Raw genomic sequence first — 21,549 nt, forward strand, 5'->3', positions numbered from 1 at the left:
CTACATACCAACACTTGTTGGTCTAATGCTATTTCTGATAGCTTCCTTTAGCTAATTAGTCCACCAGCTCTCTTCACTTTGAGAGTAGCATGGGCCAGGAAAGGAGTCCTGAAAATGGAAAGTGCAGAACTGTTCTAGGTTCAAGGCATTGAATTGAATAATAGAGTTTAGACAAATCATTTCAAAATGGTTCTTCTCTCAAATGATAATAAAGCACCAACCTAATCCCTGGAGGGTGAGGAATAATCAATTAATCCCTTGAGGTTCCTCCTTCCTCTGTTACTTAGTATATTCCAGGTTTTCTGAGTAGAGTTTCAATAGAGGTACATTGCCCTTTTCTGCCTCCATTCAGATTTTCATCACACAGGGCTATCTTTATCAATAAATGGATTAGGATCAAACATTAGAATCTATTTAGTCAGATATGTTTTATATCGATTCCAAAGGAAACAAATAGTTTTGCTCTACACAGGGCCTCTAAGTTCCCATCAGAACCAGCTCCATTCTGCTTTCTAAACATGGAAAGGAGCCAGAACATGTCCTCCAGAGGGGAAAGTTCTCCTCTTGTCCTGCATGTTACTCAGCTAACCCAATGCAAACGTTGTTTAGCCTTATGCACAGTTGGTAAAGCTTGTGAAGAGGCAGAGAGAGACCAGCAAATGAGACCCATAGAATAATGATCAATATGCTGAGTCTTCCTCTGCCTTCATCACTTTTGGAAGCTTCAAAGGTTCAAGGGCAAGGCTAGTGGAAAGTACATGAGTACAGGAAGACGGCAGATATCCTGCCCACTTGTAGGTAACCACAGAGGAAATTGAGGGCATTTTTCACAGCAGCAAACCCACAGAATACTAAAGTTAAACAAACACATGCAAGTTAATTTTACATCAAGGAGTGACCCTAAAATGGAAACTCTAAGGGTTATGATGACAGAAAAGCACCTCCACAAAGGAGTAAAGGCTTCTTCTGTATTCATGGGAAGCAATACAAATTCAAAGTGTCAAGTGTGGGAAGACGTGCAGGGAAAGTCACTACTCTTCTGCTTCTCGTTCTGGATCTACCTCTGGGATAAGCAACTCGAAACTCAAGACCAAACCCTGTAATGAATGCCCTACATGGATTGTGGCAGCTGTTGCTAAGCTGTCAGCTTGCTGCCCACCTCGATTTTTCCCACAGTGCCATGAGCCTGCTCAGCAGCAAGCCGGACACTGGGTTTCCTTAGACTCCTATCTGAGTCATGTCATTTGCTGTCTCACTATGTGGCTAGTTGTGTGATCAGCTCACCACGCCAATATGGCACAGATGGGGCACTGAACCTAACAGAAAGCCAGTTGACAGCTCTCTTCTCCAGGCACTAGTTATGTACCAAGACCTGGTGCCTGTCCATGGTGGAGCCAAGAAAAAAGCAGATCATCAAAGAGACTTTTAAGACCTTCTTTTCTAACTGTCAAAAAGGCACAGTTGGTTAAGAAGTTCCCATGGATACGATCAGGAAAACAATACCTAGAGCAGGACTGAGTTAGAGCCCTCAAAAACAGGGCCACGGGAATTGCTATTAGATTGCCTAAATTCCCCAATCTTAGGGGAAAGCACAATGATCGAACCCGTGTCCTGCTATATTAACAAGAAACCCTTCTGAAGAGCCTGTACCTCCAGCTTTCGGGAGACCACCGCAAGGGCTTCAGGGTCAAGGTTGGAGGCAGAAAGGATCTCGTTCATCTGCACCTCCTTCCTCTCCATCACATTTGAGAGGGTCATCAGCTTGCGTTCCAGGAGCAAATTCTTAAAGCCTGTTTTCTGCTGCACTTCTAGGATGGCCTTGCTAAATTTGGAATATAAATCATCTCGTTCTTCTTGAACCTGGCTCAGGAGAAAGGGACATGGGGAGAAACCAAGTCATTTCTCAAGGAAATTTCATTAACAAGACTCACAAAATGATTTGATGGAGAGAGAATGACATATATTTTTGTCACCTCTCTAATGATAATGGGTGATGACTATAGCAAACCAGATGACTCATAGTTTCTAATTGTAAACATGCTAACCAAATCTTAGATTTCATCCCAGTGTTTAGTTGCCAATGACACCCAACTGCCTTTGAGGTAGGATATATATATAGTAGTTTCTAACACAGAGAATCAGCAGGAAGTCCTTCTCTTTCACATGGACATTGTGAAAAGAACAAGATGGTGAAAACCAACAGAACCACACTGAAAAGACAAGTGGCAAAGGGGAATGGGGGCCTAGGCCCTATCTCAGAGAAGACGTGGAGTCTTCACCACTGTTTAGATATGTTTTGGACTAGTCAGTGGACAGTCCCATACCTTATTTCCCAGCTAACATCAGAACCAGAACATCATTTCAACCATGGGGCAGCTCAGAGGTGCCATAGTATATACAGTATGGGGCCTGGAATTAGGAGTTCAAATCTGGCCTCAGATACTTCCTAGCTGAGTGACTCTGGGCCAGTCACTTCACCCTGTTTACCCCAGTTTCCTCCTCTGTAAAATGGACTGGAAACGGGAATAACAAACCACTCCTGTATCTCTGCCAAAAAAACCCCAAATAGATCAGAAAGAGTTGGACACAATTTAAGCAACTGAGCAACAACATCTACCACAAGTATTTGCTGCATACTTTGGACTTTCAGGGCCCTCCACAGTTTCTCATATATATATATATATATATATATATATATATATATATATATATATATATAATATAGAGAACTCTATAGAGAACATCACATATATATATATACAGAGAGAGAGAGAAAGAAACTATCTCTGAATATTGGGCGCATCTACAGAGGAACAGGTCCACAAATGGAGAGACTGAGGCCTGATGGCTCCTGCCTAGTGCCCCACATCAAGCCCCACCCAGGCCACATTCAGGGAATGTAAGAGCCACTTAGCATCTTAGCATGGGTCAAGGGAGAGCCCCCATGAGGTTAATTCATGACCAGACAACCATGGATGCATGGGGAGGGAGGAGACACAAAGGGCAGCTACCTGACAGCCGTGAGGCTGAGGCTGAGTCCACCCAGAGGTTGTGCCTCCCTCTTCTAGTCCCTCCCTGGGCCTCCCTCTTTTGGGTTTCCCTCTTGCAATCCTCCCTTGGTCTTCCCTTTTGTAGGCCTCCCTCTTCTGGTCCTCCCCTGGGCCTCTTCTCTTCTGGATCTCCCTCTTGTGGTCCTCCCCTGTCCCTGAGGACACACGTACCATCCCATACCCACACTCTCTCACCTTGATGAACCGCTGCTCTAACACTTCATGCTCCCACTGCAAGTCTTTTAATTCTTTCTCGGTGATTTTCAGGCGAGCTTTTGTATTCTGGGAGAAGAGAAGGGGCAGAGCAGGCCCTTGGCATCAAGGCTCAAAGCTGGGGCAGCTGAAGCTCTGGCGAGGCAGCTCTGCCAGAGAAGGGCAGGAGTGCTTTTCCCCTCAAGTCCCTGAGATAATGCCCAGACTTCCTTCCTGGCCCCTCAAGGGCGCCCGGGGATCCCCAGCTTCCCTCCTCCTCTTCATCCACAAGCTTTGAGGAGCCCACGTGGGGGCCATGCCCTAGGCTCAGCCCGGTTCCTGGTCACTTTTCTGGGGAACCTCCTAGGATCACGGGGGGTCCCCGGACTCCGAGCCTGGAAGGACACTCACAGCCAGGGCCTGTCGGTCCTTCTCATAGTTGACTAGTTTCTTGTGGAGGTCCATCAGCTCCTCTCGGGCCTTCTGCAGTGGCTCCGCCAGCCTCTTATTCTGGAGCATCACTTCCGCCATCTCTTTTTCTAAATGGTCTTCCTTGTTTTTCATGTCCTCCATTTGCTCCTGCAGATAACAAGAGAAAAGAATGGCATGGAGGGCAGATGCAGGAAAGAAGCATCTGTTTCCAGGTGAAATGTTTCCAATCAGCCTGCACCTTTGAGGGAACTCACTGCTCCTCTGACTGGGTGTCTCAACCCTGATGTGTGCGGGGAAGCCTAGAGATAGCCTGGCATGGCAGGGTGGTATTGAACACGTGGCAACAAAGGCCACCTCGGGCTGGGCTCCGAGATTGGCCTCGGACATACCACCACAGAGGGGAGGCAGCGATCTGGGCTGGCCTGCAGAAATCAAGCCCTCAATGTGCACAAGCAGCACTTTGTAGCCATGGCTCCTCCCCTGTGGGGGCGCCAGCATCAGGATTTCTATTCACAGCTGCAGAGCTGGGGGCTTGAAGGCCCCCTAAGCCGGCACTGCCAGGCTACCCAGCACCCCTCAAAGACAGGCTCAGCGTCCCGCCCATGAGGCTCAGTTCCCCATCCATGACGCTCAGTTCGGGCTCAGGACTGGCAACTCTGAAGGCAACTTTCCCGGCAGGAGCAAAGGAGGCTCACCAGAGGCAGGGAGGGCTCGTGGCTACTGGGGGCAGCTTACCTTGAGAGAGTTAATGAGGGCCAGATTGTTCAGGGTGATGTCATTGTAGTAGTTCTTGATGTCGCTGAAGGCCTTCTCGTGGTTCTTCATCAGTGTGTTGATCTGCCCATTCTTTCTCTCCTCAACCTCATGGATTTCTGTCTTCCTCCGAAGATCCAGCTCATCTCTCAGCATTTTCATTTTCTTATCATATTTGGACTCGATCTCTGAAAGGACACAGTGCACAGAGCAGGTTAGCAGCCTGCATTGGAGTCAATGGCCCAGGCCTCATGAGGTTCTTCTGGACTCCAGAACACCAGGCCCATGGCCCTCTGCTCCTGCCAAGATGGGCGGCACTGAATGTCATGCAGACACACCCAGAGAACTGGGTCAGGAGCCTTGTCAGCGAGCTAAGCAAAGGGCCAAGGGCAGGAGGACCTTCTATGGAGTCTGTCTGAGGCCTCTGGAAAAGGACCTCGCAGCCACAAACGCAGAGGCCTCTGGCTTCTCCCAAGGTCTCCATATTGTTTTATAGCCATAGATGTAACCCACCCTGTGGCTCATGACAAGCTTGGCGCCCCCGGGACAGGCGGGAAGTTGGGGTAGCTGGGACGGTTTGGCCCAGCAGGAGTAGAGAGCTACAAAAATATACAAACCTCGGACTTGTCTCTCAAAGTCATTTCTCATCCGAGTAATCTCCTCATCATGTTTCTGTCAAGAAGAATGACAGTGTTATGAGAGCACTAAAAAACCGACGCTCAGTGCAGGGTGGGTACACACAGGCCAACTGGGCACCTGTGCTGCCTGGAAAACCCCATGGTGACCCGTGACTCCATTTACAAAGCGATGATTGCAGTCACATCAGGTCCATGATCTGGATTCTAAAATCCACTCTACATCAACGTGCCATAGGATGCTTTTAAGAGAATCAAGAACTGTGGTGATAAAATGACATGCTGTGTCAAGTGACCTTATCATACTCCTCCACTCTATCTGGCTGCAGTGAATCACTTCCACAGACTGCATTTGAAGGGGTCTAAATTGCTTTCCTCATGACAGCTCTGTGAGGTAGGGGAGGGCAATCTTTGTTATTATTTGTGCTTCAGATAAAGACACTGAGGCTCTTCTTAACTCTAAGAAGAATTTCAGTGACTTGCCTATTATTTCACTGCTAAAAATCATCACTGGCAAAATTAGAACCTGTCTCCTGACTACAGCTCTGACCCTGCACACACTATGTCGCTTCAGAATCACCAGTGGCAGCGATTTAAAATGTTATCGAGTGTGCTTATGGATGTAGTAGGATGGACACTCTGTGAGTCCTCCTGAGGAGCTGTCCAGTTCCACAGGAAATGCCCTTTCTAACAAAGGCCACATCCTGCATCTCCTCAAGTGGGCCGGAGACCCATCAGAGGGACCACCACTGCCACACACCCTTCATCTCACAAACAAGAAAGGTCTGAAACAGGAACACTTCCTATCCCCCTCTTTCTCCACCCACAATCTCAAAAGAAAAATGCTATCAAATGCCTATCAGCAGAAACTCAGAAGCCAGGTCTCGTGCACTGGCCTTCCCCACATTGGCCACATCCTGTTATTCTTTTCTGAAAGGAAAGAGTGTTTGGAGGAAGAAGAGACTGGGAGCTTCGGAGCTGTCCCCAGCCCACTCACACTTTCCCCTCGTTCCAGCATCCCAGCCTTTGCACGTACCAGGCGCAGGTTTTTCATCACCACCTCATTGGCCAGCTCCTGCTCCTTGAGCTCCACCTTGAGACAACGCATGTTCTTACGCATCTCATTCTCCTGTGTCCGGTGCTCCTTCTGAGCCAGCTTTAAGGACACGGTTCCCTCAGCTTTCATCTCCGTCAGGTTGTTCTGGTGCTCATACAGCAAGTGCTTTACTTTCTGTTTGTAAACCTAAAATAAAATGCAGAGAAAAACACAGGCCCATGGGCTCTCTATGCCCTACAAAGATAGAAAGATAGACCAAGAATGGCCAAAGAGCTTCTCCTTCAAAGACCACATTCGTTCTTTCTTCTCCTCTCTCCCCCTTCTCCAATCCTCTTTTCTCCTCTTTTCCTTTTGTCTGTCTGTCTCTCCTCTCTGTCTCTGTCTCTTGTGTCTCTCCGTGTCTCTCTGTCTCTGTCTGTCTCTCTCTCTCTAAGATCCCTTCCAGAGGATACTTGGGCTACACCCCAAAAATAACCCTCCTTGACATTTCTCTTTGCATTTAAACTCCCAGGGGGCAGTGCTCTCTCTGGCCCAGGAAGGAGAGCCATGGTCTCACCCTGAGGAGGGCTCCTCCCCCACCCCCTGGAGGTAGTGCTCCTGATACATAGGAGCCAAGCACAAGCAGTCTGGGCCATCTCTCACTTTAATCTCCACTTGATGCCTCTCCTCAGCCTCCTCCATTTCTCGGTCCTTGTTCCGTAGCTCAGCCTTCTTCTCCTCCAGCTGCCTCCGGGTGATGTCCCAGAACGTGTGGATCTTGTCTCGCTCCAGCTGAAAGTAGTTGCGTTCCTCTCTTTCCCTGTCCAGCTCCTCTCTGATTCGCAAAATGTGCTCCTCCACCTGTAGAATCAAACAAGGTGAGGAAGTAAGGTTCAAGAGAAGAATAGCAGAGATTTCCTGGCTCGCTGGCATGAAATACAATGAGGACATTGTATTTCACAATGCACGAGCAGAAATACCCTGAGTTTTGGAAAAAGGTTCCATTTTTAAATGAGTTTAGAGCTTTGTCTTCCACACTAGACTTTTGGGAGACTCAAACACCCACACAAACCCTGGAATCACAGATGAGGCTGGGGAGGACAGCCCAAGACCAGCTCTCCTACCTGTTCCTTGTTCATTTCTTCTGGTGGAATGCCGTCTACAATGGGGGAAGCTTTGACTTTCCCCTTCTTTCCTCCTCCTCCTCCTCCCTTCTTTTTGGGCGCCTGAAATAAACAGAAGACCATTAAATATCAAAACAAATCATAAATCATAAAAAAAAATCATTGGCAGTCATGCTACTGAAGGTAAAAGTTCTATAGATTCATACATATATATATATTCATACATATAGGGAAAGGCTTTCTGATATGGCACAAAGAGAAAGGTGATATCCACTTACTCAGAACTGAGGCTGTCCTTCTTCCCAAAAGAAATGTCCACTCCAGGAATGGACTACTTCAAGTGTTATTTGACACAATATTCTGCCAATTCCAAATACTTCATCACATGTATGGGGCCACTTAATCAATCACGCATTTATTAACCCATTACCGTGTGCCAGGCATGTGGGATAAAAAGGCAATAAGGGAAAAGGGCCTGTCCTTCAAGGAACCAGCAGTCTATTCTGTGAGGGGAGGCATCAGACACCCATCCCTGTCTCTGCAGAATATGGTTTTAGAAAGGAGATACAAAAAGAAAGAGGGGCTCTGGCAGCCAGGGATGGAGAAAGGAGAGAGAGAAGAGAGGAAGGGAAGAAAAGAGGAGAGGAAAAGGGGGGAAGGAAAAGGGGGGAAGGGAGGGGGAGTGAAACCATTTGCTCTCCCTTTATATTTTCTTCTCTTTGTTTTGTTTTGTTTTTGTTTTTGTTTTTTTGTTTTATTTTGGGTTTCTTTTTTTGTGACACTGCTCTCTTTTGGTTTTCTTTCTACCTGACTTTTTAATTATCTTTTGCTAGCTTTCCAATTTCCATCCATGTCATATCCTTTCACCATGGGTATGTCCCAAGACATAAAAGGTTCCCTAAACCTCTCCTCTCCTCTCCTCTTCCCTCCTTTTCTTTCTTCCCCTCCTTTTCTCTTGTCCTTCTCTTTTCTCCTCTGCTCTTCCCTCCTTTTTTCTCTCCCCATTTCTCCTCTCCTTTCCTCTACTCTTTTCTTCCCTCTTCTCCTTTTCCCTAATTTCCCTCTCCTCCTTCCCCTTTCTTCTTCCCTCACCTCCTTTTTTCTTCTCTTGCTTCCCCCCTTTCTTTTCCTCTTCCCTCCCCTTCTTTTTTCTCCTCTTCCCTTCCTTGCCTTTCCTCTTTCCTCCCCTCCTTTCCCTCTCCTCTTCTTTCTCTTCCCTCCTCTTTTCTCCTCTCCCCTTTCCTTTTCTCACCTCTTCCCTCCTCTCCTTTTCTCTTTTCCTCTTCCCTCTCCTTTTCCCTCCTTTCCTCTCCTCTTCCCTCCTTTCTTCTCCTTATCCTTCCAGTCCCCTCCCCTCTTCTCTTCTCCCTTCCATTGCCCTCCCCTCTCCATTCCTCTCCATATTTTCTGTAATCTTGTCAACTTCCTTTAGTTTAATGATAATTTTTAGGTAGATGATTCCCAGATCCAGCCCTAGTCTTTCTTCTGAGTTCTTTTTCAAATCATATGTTCCATGGCTACCTCAAGCTCAATACTTCTAAACCAGAATTAATTTATCTTCCTCCCAGACTCCCTCCACTTCTGACCTCCCATGTTTCTGTGGAGGATACCACCATCCTTCTAATTATCATGGTCCACAACCTCAATCATCTTCATCTTTACTCTTGCAGTCATCTCAAATGTCCACTTAAGTTTCCAGATCTTATTCCTGCTCCCTCTCACTTGATCTCCTTATACAACTTGGCCCCAAGCTATCTTTCCAGCCTTATGGTGTTATTGCCCTCTATACCCTCCAGATCACAACAGGGCCCAGAGAAGGGCTGGAAACCTGGGAGAGGTGGTCCCAACCCCATATGAGATAATGACAGACTTATTCTGCAGCAGGTACAACAATGGGGATGGATGTAAAGTGACAGTATTGATGCCCACAGCTCAGGGTAGACTGAAAGAGGATCTGTTGCTCCCTTCCTTCCTCCATCATTGGAGGTCTTAAGCCCTGCAGAAGAATTCCTAGAGAGGTAATCCTACACCAAAGTGGGACCTGGAAATCTGAATTAGGAAAGCATTTCAACAGGCTTGGTTGAGGTTGAGTCCAGCAGCAGTCTACTGTTGATAATTTGCAAAACTGAGACCAGAGGCAGCAATCAGACTTTACCTTGGGATTGACCACTCTGGTCTGGGAACACTGAAAGCTTGCAGATCCCAAGCCAGATATGTCCCTGGGATTGTGGAACAGTAGAACACTCAATGCTCTAAGAAAGGAGCAAATGAAAACAGACCAGACTTTCCCTAGATGAGTACATAGAACTCAGTCTTAACATCAAGTGTGAAGTCAGGAAATAAGACTGGAAGAATTAGCAAACAAAAAAAAAGGAGTCCTATGATAAAAAACAAAACAAAACAAAACAACTATGATGAGATAGGATTACTCAAGACAAACTCAGAGGAAGAGAATGACTCCAAAATATCTGCAAGGAAAGCCTCAAAACAAAAACAATTTGGGCATGAATTAAATTAGAATTCCTAGAACAGATAAAACAGAACTTTTTTTTTTAAAGTTTAAAAATATTCTTATAAATGAGAATATTAGAAATGAGAGCTATGGAAGAAGGAATCGGAAACTGAATTATCAGCATGGCACAACAGGTACAAAACCTTATCCAAACAACAAACTCCCTGAAAATTAAAATGGACCAAAAAGAAGTCAATGACATCCTTCCAACCTTACTTCAGTGGGGGAGTGGCTAATACTTGAACCTCATTCTCATCTTAATAGATCAAAAGAGGGAAGAATACACACAAAGAGATAGAGTCAAAAATTATTTTCACTTATTAGGAAAATAGGAGGAAGTGGGGAAAGGGAAGGTAAATTAAGGGAGGGATTCATCCTAGGCAAAATAAACTCTACTGATATATGTATATAGGTATATAAAGATATAGATGTAGATGTGTGTATATGTATCTTTTGAGATAGGAAAGTATGTTAATCTAAAAGGGTTCCTATAAATTGGGGAATGGCTGAAAAGTCATGGTACATAAATGTGATAGAATACCATTCATGCTGTAAAAAACAACCGGTAGTTTCAGTGAAACTTATGAAGACTTGTATGAACTGATGCAAAAGGAAGTGAATGGAAAAGAACAATTTATCCAAAGACAGCAATATGGTAAAGACAAATAATTTTGAATGGCCAAACTACAGTTCCAAGGTATTCATGATGAAATGTATTACCCACTGCTGACAGAGAGGTGATAGAAGAGGTGCCCATCAGTAGGGACATGAATCAAATTAATGTCACATGGATGTAAGAGAATATATTATTGTGCCATCAGAAATGATGAAAGGGACAATTTCAGAGAAACCTGGGAAATCTTGTATGACAAGAGATTGAAGTAAGTAGAACCAGAAGAACAATGTATACGATAATTACAACACTGTAAAGACTTCCAAATTTTGATGAATACAGCATTACCAACTATAACTCCAGCAGACCAGTGATGCTACCTGCCTCCCAAAAGAAAAGTGATGGACTTAGTGAAGTACAGAATAGAACATTTGGGGCCTGGCCAATTGTCGGGACTGTCGTTTTACTTGTCTTTGCTTATTTGTTACAATTAAAAAAAATTTTTTTTTGTTGTTGCATTTTAAATTCTAAACATTCTAAATTTATGTGAGTTTGTGATATTTGTCAGTATTTTAAGTTCAGAATAACAAAAAACTAAGAATTTTTTTGGGAAAAAAAAGGATTTGATTTGAAGACTAAGTGATCATTGTTAATTTCAGAAGCACATAAAGCAGAAATGCATTATGATTTTAATAAGGAAATCATGAGCAAATATTGAGAAGTCTGCTTTTAGACAGGAAGACAATGATCTTATTGTTATAAATATAACAGCCAAGTGTGAGAACCAATGAAAGGAGAGTGACTCCAGACTGGGGCCATGATGGATGGCAAATGTCTATCTGGAATCAGTGCAAAGTTATGCTTGAGGACCTAACAACTAATTCACTTTGAGTAATCACTACCAGGAAGAGTTAATGAGCATAGAAAGCTTGGTTACCAAGGCAGGAAAACTGCAAGAGGAATTTTAATAGGTCAAGGAAAAGGCAATATTAAAATGATAACAAACAAAACCTAACAGGCTCATCTAACAATATAATGCAAATCACAAAGTAAATGCAATACTCTGTATCTAGGATCACTCTACTTCTCCAAAGAAAAGAAAGGGAGAACAACTATTAAAAGAGATTCTAAGAGTACTACTCTGAAGAAGTTTAGAACTTAGAAAGTAATTTGTTTTGCAACATTTTGACACAAGGTTACCTATGAAAGAATGTGTCTTATTCTCCTATTACATTGCAAACTCTGTATCTAAATTTTATGTCTCCAATCCCCTGGGCCCCCACAAGTGCCATGAATATCAGAGATACATAGTAACTACATAATAAAAGTCTGTTGACTTCACTTGTTGAATCTGAAGGAAATGACAGACCTCTAGAACTGGTAGATTATCACCCATAGCATAATGTCAGGAAAACCAGAGTTTATCAATGATTTAAATAACAGAAGAATGGGATCTCTTTCCTTTTTTTTTTTTTTTTTTTTTTAAACTTGCTTCCACTGAATTCAAACCTGCTTCCTTGGAAGGTGCTTATAGTCTATCTCTTAAACACCACAGAAGTTCCCTTCACCTCAATTACTGTCTCCCTCTTTTGAATTCCTCATTGTGTCTATTCCACTTAGGGTACCAAAGAGTCACAGAAAGTTAAGGCTGAAGGGAATGACCTCATCTGACCCCGGGTCTCTGAGCTGGATCAGAGGTAAAGCCAAGATAGGAAAAATGTTTTTGATTCTGAATCCAGTGACAAATTCGGGAAGACTTCTACAATACGTCTTTGTTTAAAAAGGTGGTGGCAGGTCCTGGATACCCTGAACCTCGGTCTGAGATGCTAGTGACTTGGGGATTTTTCTGGAGTCTGTCATTCATCTGAGGATGCCTAAGAACCCAATCAAGCCCAGAGTGTCCCTTGCCCCAGAAGTGATGCTGCTGACAGAGAAGATGATGTGACAGGGGACAGCCCTCTGACTCCTAACGGGCAAAGATGTATATAATAAAATGTGTCTATCTCTATCTAGCTATAATCCATATCTATTTCGATGTCATATTATGTTTATATATCTGTCTAATTCTATCTAAATGTCATATTATCTACATGTGTATTCAGTCATATAGATATCTAGTTATAGAAATTTAACTGCTTTATCTATGTCTATCTAAATGTCATTATATACATATGTATATATCTATGGCTATATTTATCTAGGTAGGGATACATATCTGTCTCTATTCCTCTCTAGCTATAATTTCATATAAATATGTATAACTATAGCTATATATATAGTAAGATATATCTATCTCTATTTCTATCTAGCTATCTCTATATTTAGATTTCATATTATATACAGTGTATATCTATGGCTATGTTACATAGATATCTAGAAATACAGATCTGCTTCTATCTAGATGTCATATCATATACTCGTGTGTATTTCTACAGCTATATATCCACATATCTCAATAGATATCTATAGGTATATCTTTTTCTTTTATCTTTCTATCTATCCATCCATCCATCCATCCTTCTTTCTTTCCATCTATCTTTCTTTCTTTCTGTTTCTTTCTTTCTTTCCCTTTCTCTTTCTTTTTCTCTTTCTTTCTCTCTTTTTCTTTCTTTCTTTCTCTCTTTTTCTTTCATTCATTCTTTCTTTCTTTTCATCCATCTATCTATAGCTATCTAAATGCCACACACTTATGTGTATCTACAGCTAAATATTTACATATATTTAAATCTATACATCTCTTTAACTAGATATATCTACATTTAGATTCCTATTATCTTAGTACGTATATCTGAAGCTATATACATCTCTATATCTAGTTATATCTCGAGATCTGTCTGTATCATCTCTCTAGTATCTAGAGATTAGATGTATAGATTGATATATCTATGGAGAGATATACCTATCTATAGATATACATATAGTGTACACGTGCACACACAATACATGGACATGTACACACAACATACCACATATAATCTATATGTATATATCGTGTGCCCACGTGAGGGCACGTGCACCTGGGCATTTAGCTGTGTCAGTTCGCTGAGGACATTTTATTTACATGCGTGTACATGAGTGCATATATGTCCATTTGCGCATGAGCATATTTAGATATACACACGCACGGGTGGGTGCTAAGAGCAGAGTTGCCTGTGAGCGTATTGATATTTACGAGGACATGTGGATGGATAATTATCCGTGGCCCGGGACTGCGCCGGACGGCTGCAGGGCCCAGGAACAGCCCGCCTCGGATCCTGCCTCCTGGGCCTCCTCAGCCGCGTGACCCCTCCGTGCCTCGGTTTCCTCGTCAGTTACACTTGGGGAATGCTCCAGCCCCTCTCCCCAGGACATCGGAGGAAACAAAGCGCCATCTAGAGGGCGGCTGGACAACTTTAATTATTGTCTACTCGAGCGCGAGAGTAGGCTTCCGGCGGGGGATGGGGGTGTCACATGGGAGGGAGAAGGCCTGGGGTTCGAGTCTCGCCTGCTCCCCCCACCTGGCTCTGGGCCTGCCCCTCTTCGGGGCTCTTCCTCTTCTCCCCGGCTCCCCACCCGATTCCATCCTTACCATCTTGCTTCCGAATCGGCCCCCCCGCGGTCACACACGCGCAAAATCCACCCCGGTCCTCCGCTCCCCGCCTGGAAAATGAATTCCGTCTCCTAGCAACCGCCGCCGGAGTCGCCCTCCGAGATCTCGCCGGAATTCGCGAGATCTCTCTCGTGCCTCCCTCCTCCTAGCCCCAGCGACTCCCAGGAGGAGGCGGCCCTGGCAACGCCTGAGATCGAGTCCCTAACAACGGAGGCCTGAGACTGGGCGTGGCCTGACGACGGGCGAGCGGCCGCCTGCGGTCCACGCGGAAGCTGCTCTCGCAGACCCCATGCAAGACCCCTGCGCCTCCCTCCGAGGGGTCCGGGGCTGCTCGCCGACGTTCTTGGTGGCGGGAGTGGGGGCTGAGGGGGACGCCGCCTTAGGACTTCCTTTGTCCCCGTATATGTGCATTGATATGATCTATTTCAGGGGTCCCCATGATATTCACACAAAGAAATGCACATGTAATAGCTTGAAATTGAGTCCATATTCCGGGCGTCCCCAGACTCACGGAGTAAATTGCTAAGGTTTGGGGGGCACCACAAAACGATGTTCATACATGAACGGAACTCGAGATTTAAGTCCTCCAGTCACTGCCAGGACCCTCACCTCACCGAGAGCAGCGGGCTGTTATTTGGCTCCAGGTGCCAGAATCCGGATTCAAACTCAGCGGCTCTCACTGCTCTCGCCCAGCGCCCCTCTCCAAACGGATTCGTTGCATGTCGCGCTAAGGGCGCCCCTGCCGTGCAGGGGGTCCAAGAGGCCTGAGATCCCGAGATTTGGGTCCAAGCCCTGCCAGGACCGCAGGTGACTTATCAGGGCTGGCATGGCTGCCTCTGGGGGAATGTCTGCCCCGGTGCACTTTCTGGCTTACAGTCTTTTCTATGGTTTCCTTTGAACTTCAAAACCATGTGAGATACATGGTCCAATAAAATGCAAGCCCAGAAGGAACACAGATCTGGAAGGGGCCTTGGATAGTCCAACCAAGTCATTTTGTAGAGTGGAAAAAAAAACTCGGGGCAAGAAATGATCTCAATCTCAACTCCTTGGGAATGGGGAGTGTTTTCATTCTCTATACTTGCATGCCCAGGTCCCGTCCGTGCTTAACATAGAATTAAATGCTTGTGAATTAATTGACTCCCCCGGGGTAAAACACAAGCAAAACCCAACCCGGTAGTGCACTTGCCGCTATCTCGAGTTTCCTTTTCCATTTTACAGTGGGGGAAACTGAGACTCCAAAAGCTTAAGTATTTTGCCCAACATCGTAGAGCTAAAAAGTGACAAAGCCAAGACTCAAATCCAGGTCTTCTGACTCTCTAGATCTAATAATAATCTTTCTGCTCCAAAATTTGCTATGTATATATATAATGTCTCTGTGTGAGTCTGGAGGGGTAATTGCCCTTGAGGACCCTAGCATTTTGTGGACCAGTTTGCACCATTCCCCTGAGGTTGGTTAGCCCGGTCACATTATAAATGATGACAGGCCAGAGATAGTTCCTCAAATTAGATCTAAAGTCTTGGCTCTGCTCACCTGCAGACAGCTGCCTGTTATATAACTTGAAGGCTGACACAAGGATCTGCTTTCCTTTTCTCCAGAACACAATGAGATGATAAATAACCCTGCTCGTTCTTTGAAGATTCGTGCCTGTGGCTGTCACAGAATTAAATCAGAGAGATGATGGAAAGAGCCAGAAGACCTACTGTAACATCTAAGTAAGGGGGTCTATGTGTCTTTAAAAAAAAAAAAAAAACAGCATATCCTCATCATCCCTAATTAGTCTCCCCTGATACTTGGAATCAGAAATTCTCTTTCCTTGCTTCTGGTGTCTGACCTAGATTTTAAATCAGAAATTCTCTTTTCCTGATATCAGGCCTAAAGTTACCCTCATTCTACCAACTGTCAAAAGGACAGCCCAGCAGGGACGGCTCAGAAGGCAAATGTCACCAATCGGGAGACGTCAGCAAAGCGATATCACGTTGACCCAAACTCTGCTGGTGGCTCACTTGGGTAAGGCAAAATAAGCTGCTCTCAATGGGAGGGGGTGTGTTCTTTTTACATTACAGTGCACCAACCATGGCATTGGCATGTGACACTGTGCAGCATAAACATCTTTATTTGGACCAGAACTAAATTTCCAAAGCTCATATCAAATCCCTATGGCACCCCTGGGTGATAGATGGGACATACCCCCCCATTCTTAATACTGGGTATTTTTCTAAACTACCTCCCCTCAACCCTAGATCATTTTCTGTTCTCTTCATCTTTATCCTGGATTTCTCAAGACCCAGTTAAAATGCCACCTTCTAAAGCAAAGCTTTCTGGCTCTCCTTTAATGTTAGGGCCTTCTCTTTGACTAACAACTCTACAATTTATCCTGTTTATGATTTGTACATATATATGGTTAACATCTTGTCTCCCCTCTTAAACTGAAAACTTCTTAAGAGCAGAAATATTTTCCATAAACTCAAGTGGTTCCCTATAAACCTCCAGGATCAAATATAAAAACCTCTAATGGTATTCAAAATCCTTCACAACCTGTCTTCCTCCCACCTTTCCAGACTTCTTATACATTAATACCACATTCCCCCATATCCTCTGTGATCCAGAGGCACTGGCCTTCTTGCTATTCCTTAAACAAGATGTTCCATTTCCCAATTCAATGAATTTTTTTCACTGGCTGTCCTTCATGCATGGATTCTCCCCTCCTCCCCTCCAGCTCCTGGCTTCTCTGACTTCCTTCAATACCAATAATCCTTTCTATAATAAGCCTTTCCTGATCCTCTCAAATCAGAATGGATTTCTTTTGATGATTATCTCCAATTTATCCTGCAATTTATCTTTTCTATAGCTTGTCTGTATATTTTGGCTTGCATATTATAAACTCTGTGAAAGCACAGAATGTCTTTTGCCTTTATATTCCCAGTATTTAGCACTGTGCCTGGAACATAGCAGGTGATTAATAAATGCTTGTTAGAATTGATTAACTGACAAACCAGATCTATGATTTTATCAGTGGTGGGAACTCCCTCCACCCAAATAACTCCATCTCTAACTTGACTTGCCCATGGTTACACAGCTAAGAAGTGTCAGAGACAGAATGTGAACCAAGTTCTTTAGGACTCCAGGAGCAACAACACATTGTACATATCACAGAGAAATACAATGTGCCAGCTAACTGGATTTCATCACAAACCAAATCATTCCCATGAAAAATAGGCAAGTGTGTGTACACACCATTTGTGATCTTCTTTGGTGTGCTCTTCAATCATGGCTTGGAAGGAGATCCTCTGGTTAGTTGACCCTACTACTGAGTCATAAAAGCACTTTGGACAAATACTGGGTTCTTCACCACCTGAGAGTTGGGGTTGGTAGTCCTCCAGTGTATGCTCAGAGAAATGCTTTTTTTTAAGGGCAGAGTTGCCAAACTAAAGCTGGGCCTTTGGTAAGTGAGTGCGATGGATCTAAAATGCGATGGATCTAAAAATCAGTCTTCTGTTCTCCCTTCTAAACATTGATCTGAAAGCTTAGCCTTGAAAGAGGGGGGAGGAGAAGGAGGAGAAAAGGGGGGGAGGAGGAGGTAGAGGAGAAAAAAGAGGAGGAGTTAGTTGGAAAGGTTATATCAGTCAAACTGGCTTTATTCATGTAGTTTCACCCTGATGGGTCCCCTTTTAAGCAGTAGTGATTCATTTATAAGGGGCAACTTGGTCTTTGTGATGTCTGATCGTGTCACTATGTCTTATGCAGTCAGAAACCTAAACAAGGGGCTGTCACTGTGCCAACTTCTGGATGCCAGGGTCTACTTGGCACGGTAAAGGGAGTAGCTCCCTCTCTCTGGAGGATTGGTGGCAAGAGAGATGGTGCAGCTGGAAATCTCAGGGAGCTAATTATTATTATTATTTAACACTGACTTAGCATCCACAATGTGTTAGGTGCTTTGAGACTGATGTACAAAGAATTGGCTTTTTGTTTCAAAAAATCTGCCTTTGTAGTCCCTATTTAAATGATAAGGACAATGAAAAATAACCCCCCCCCCCACCCGTTCATCCTATGATAACTGACTCTTCAGCTTCAGGAAAGCTAGCGTTCTGAATTAATGTTATCATAGAACAGTTGGAGAGGTTTATTTTGTTAATATCAATGTGGATTATAGAGATTATTATATCAAGGAGTTTAGGCAAGCCTAGCTCTGAGGTTCCCCTTGGATGCAGATGGGGATCCCACAGGGACCTCTCTGCTTTTAATATTGGATTTTGGTTCAGAATGTTAAAGAAACACTATCCATACTTGTAGAGATCAGGAAATTTTATTTAGAATATAACTGGGATGATTACACATTAGTGTCCAGAAATCCACATAAATGCCAAATTTTCCTATTTCAATTCCATTCAAATCAGGACACATTTATTACATACCTACTTATGTGCTAAGAATAGGCTACAAAGATTAAAAAAAAACTCACTAAGAGACAACATGAATGAAATAAAAGCACACAAACCAGTTAGCTTGTTTCTCAATCCCTCAGGCCAGACACTCCATCCATTTCTTAGATGTCCTCTGTCTGGCTTAGTTTCTGACACAGAGGAAAACTACTCCCTCTGTCATACTGGGGTTTTGTGACCACATCTCTTCTGCTTCACTTACATCTAGTAAAAGAACTGGAAAGAGATTGGGGATAGGAAAAGCAGGATAGCCAGAGTGGTATGGATCCCAGGAGTCTCTCTTTCAGAGGATCTACAAATCCAAAAATAGCTTTTATTTCTATATGGTAAAAATCTATAAATATAACTAAAAAACAAAAACTCACTGGACAGATCCATATATTACATATATATATATATATATATATATATATATATATATGTATATATATGATCTTGTCCTCACAATAACCCTGGATGGTGGATACTATTATCATTCCCAATTTACAGATGAGGAAACTGAGGCAGTTAGTGGTTATATGACTTGCCCAGGATCATATAGCTCATAAATATATAAGGGGAGATTTGAATTCATCTCTTCCTGAGTCTAGGTTCATTGCTCTATCCACAGTACCAACTAACTGCCTCTTGTGATACCTTATCATAATGAAGTGATCCTGGATCCTTGAAAGGTAAATTCTGGCAAGTCTTGTCAGCCTAGAAAAGCTTTGATTACTGTACTTTGGTTGAGTGAATCTATTGTCCAAGAACCAAACTAGCTAAATATTCATCTCTGTTGCAGAATGATGAATTTTGGGGGCACAGAAACCTTAGAATACCCGTCTATTGAACTAGAGGGAGACTAGGGTCTGAGCTACTGGAAGGAGTATCAACACTGATAAAATTATTGATCCTTACTGAAGTAAAGGTATTTCAGCACACACTAGACTATAGGTTTGGGGGGTGTGTGTGTGTGTGTGTGTGTGTGTGTGTGTGTGTGTGTGTATTTTGTGTCATTTTTATGCCTTAGAGCCTGGTCCAGGGCTTTGCACAAAACACAGTAAACAAATATTTGTTTTATTGAGAGCAGAAATATTTTCCATAAACTCAAGTAGTTCCCTATAAACCTCCAGGATCAAATATAAAAACCTCTAATGGTATTCAAATTCCTTCACAACCTGTCTTCCTCCCACCTTTCCATACTTCTTATACATTAATACCGCATCCCCCATATCCTCTGTGATCCAGAGGCACTGGCCTTCTTGCTATTCCTTGGATCCTTGAAGGATAAATTCTGGCAAGTCTTGTCAGCCTAAAAAAGGTTTGATTACTGTACTCTGGTTGAGTGAATCTATTGTCCAAGAACCAAACTAGCTAAATATTCATCTCTGTTGTAGAATGTTGAATTGGGGGGGGGGCACAGAAACCTTAGAATAAATTTACTAAGATAAATAAGAGCCCAGCTTTAGACATCTTTAAACTCAGAGGAACTGTGGATTTAAAGTCTTATTTTACTGCCCATCCCCTTCCCAACTGTGACAGCATGGTGGTTGTTCCTGGATGCCTCCAGTATCCCAGGAACTGGGATTTCCTAGCATGGCCAGTTTTCTTCCTTTATTAAAAAATTCATTTCCACAAACATTTCCATACCTATTTTGTGCAGGGTACTATGCAAGGAACTGGAAGTTCAAGGACAAAAATGAACATTTCTCCATTCTCAAGAAGCTTTTAAATTACTGGGAATATAGAAATAATCTGAGAATGAAGAACGCACCAAGAACTTGAAGAGGAAGAACTTTAAGGAAGGTTTCATAGAAGAAACGGACCCAACCTGAACCTTGAAGGAGGAAGGATACAAAATCTAATCTGATGGATTGATAAAGAGAGATTATATTTCAGGCATGGGAGACAGAAGTTAGGGAGTTTCAGAAGCACTGGATTTTCCTTAACTTTGTTAGCTGCTATTGCTGCACCCAGGTAAAGGATATGTACCTGTGAAAGGTAAGGTTTCTTCCTGGCCACATTTGTCCTGGTGAGGCACAATTTCAGAATAATAGAAAGGTTCCAAGAAGGTCTTGTACAGTCCACAACTCATCAAAAATTCCCTCCTTTTAAAAAGGCCCATATGTGCAAAAATGCCTGTAGCAACTTTTTTTTCTGTGGCAAGGAACTGGCAATTGAGTGGATGCCCATCAATTGAGGAAGGGTTGAATAAATTATAGTATATGAAAGTAATGGAACATTATTGTTCTATAAAAATGATAAGCAGTATGATTTCAGAAAAGCCTGGAAAGACTTAACATGAATGGATACTGAGTGAAGTGAGCAGAACCAAGAAAATACTGTACATAATAACAGAAAGGTTATGTGATGATCAACTATGATATTCTTAGCTCTTCTTAGTAATATAATGATCCAACACAATTCCAACAGACTTGGAATGAAAAATATCCATATATATATATTTGTCCAGAGGGAGAACTATAGTGACTGAATACAGATAGAAGTATTCTGTTTTCAATTTTGTGTTTGCTTTTTCTTTTTCATGATTTTCCCCTTTTGTTCTGATTTTTCTTTCACAACATAATATGAAAATATGTTTAAAATGATTGTATATGCATAACCTATATAAGATTGCTTTCCTGATTGGGGAGGGGGGAAAGTAAGGATAGGAGGGAGAAAATATTTGGAATTTAAAATCTAACAAAAATGAATGTTGAAAACTATTTCTACTAATTCAAAAAATGAAATACTATTGAGTAAAAGAAAACAGTTCCCTCCTTTTGTGGAACGCCTGGTAAAACCTGAGAAGTTTTTGGCTGGGTAGTTGGAACCCAGTGCTAAAGATCACTTGATATGTGGTTCTCTTTGGGGATGTTGTCAGCAGCAGTCGGGACCTTCCTGGTGAATGGGTGTGGTACATTGAGTGGATCCTAACATGTGTATCCTAATGAAATCAAAATGAAATGAATGTCAAGGATGACCCCAAGAGGGAAGAAAAAGGGAGGAGATCGCACAAGAAGGTGCATTTAGGGTTAGGTTTCACAGAGCATGTGAAAAGAAGGAAAAGCACCTTACCAGCAGCTGGTCTATCTAGTACACAGGGATTTGCTTTTAGACTCTGGTTTCCACCTAAGAAGATACTACAGGATGTTTCCTGAACTAGAGCAGGAATTTAGGAAATCTAGAATATA

General features: G+C 43.2%; 1 protein-coding gene and 1 long non-coding RNA gene across 10 annotated transcripts in view; one reads left to right on the forward strand and one right to left on the reverse strand.

Moving 5' to 3' along the window:
* DRC4 (dynein regulatory complex subunit 4) overlaps nucleotides 1–18,493 on the reverse strand; it is a 29,001-nt gene extending 10,508 nt beyond the window's left edge. For 4 of the 9 annotated variants that reach the window (XM_074286133.1, XM_074286130.1, XM_074286132.1 and 1 more), the window contains exons 1-10: nucleotides 17,172–17,603; nucleotides 15,468–15,587; nucleotides 7,223–7,324; nucleotides 6,762–6,959; nucleotides 6,099–6,305; nucleotides 5,045–5,099; nucleotides 4,410–4,615; nucleotides 3,654–3,821; nucleotides 3,246–3,332; nucleotides 1,651–1,860 (exon numbers count right to left, since the gene is read on the reverse strand). In XM_074286133.1, the coding sequence (XP_074142234.1) occupies nucleotides 1,651–1,860; nucleotides 3,246–3,332; nucleotides 3,654–3,821; nucleotides 4,410–4,615; nucleotides 5,045–5,099; nucleotides 6,099–6,305; nucleotides 6,762–6,959; nucleotides 7,223–7,324; nucleotides 15,468–15,587; nucleotides 17,172–17,174 (1,356 nt within the window). In that variant the 5' untranslated portion in view covers nucleotides 17,175–17,603. Of the gene's footprint in view, nucleotides 1–1,650; nucleotides 1,861–3,245; nucleotides 3,333–3,653; nucleotides 3,822–4,409; nucleotides 4,616–5,044; nucleotides 5,100–6,098; nucleotides 6,306–6,761; nucleotides 6,960–7,222; nucleotides 7,325–13,915; nucleotides 14,042–15,467; nucleotides 15,588–17,171; nucleotides 17,604–18,432 lie in introns of those variants that run through there. The other 5 variants (XM_074286138.1, XM_074286134.1, XM_074286137.1 and 2 more) reach the window with 5 other exon arrangements.
* Nucleotides 14,244–20,828, forward strand: LOC141554347 (uncharacterized). The gene is made up of 4 exons (XR_012485844.1): nucleotides 14,244–14,743; nucleotides 15,533–15,649; nucleotides 15,808–15,944; nucleotides 20,019–20,828. It is a non-coding gene; the product is annotated as an uncharacterized LOC141554347 (long non-coding RNA).
* Nucleotides 20,829–21,549: the final 721 nt, after the last annotated feature.

This window comes from Sminthopsis crassicaudata, chromosome 2 (assembly GCF_048593235.1).
Source record: "Sminthopsis crassicaudata isolate SCR6 chromosome 2, ASM4859323v1, whole genome shotgun sequence".
NCBI classification, from domain to species: Eukaryota; Metazoa; Chordata; class Mammalia; order Dasyuromorphia; family Dasyuridae; genus Sminthopsis; species Sminthopsis crassicaudata.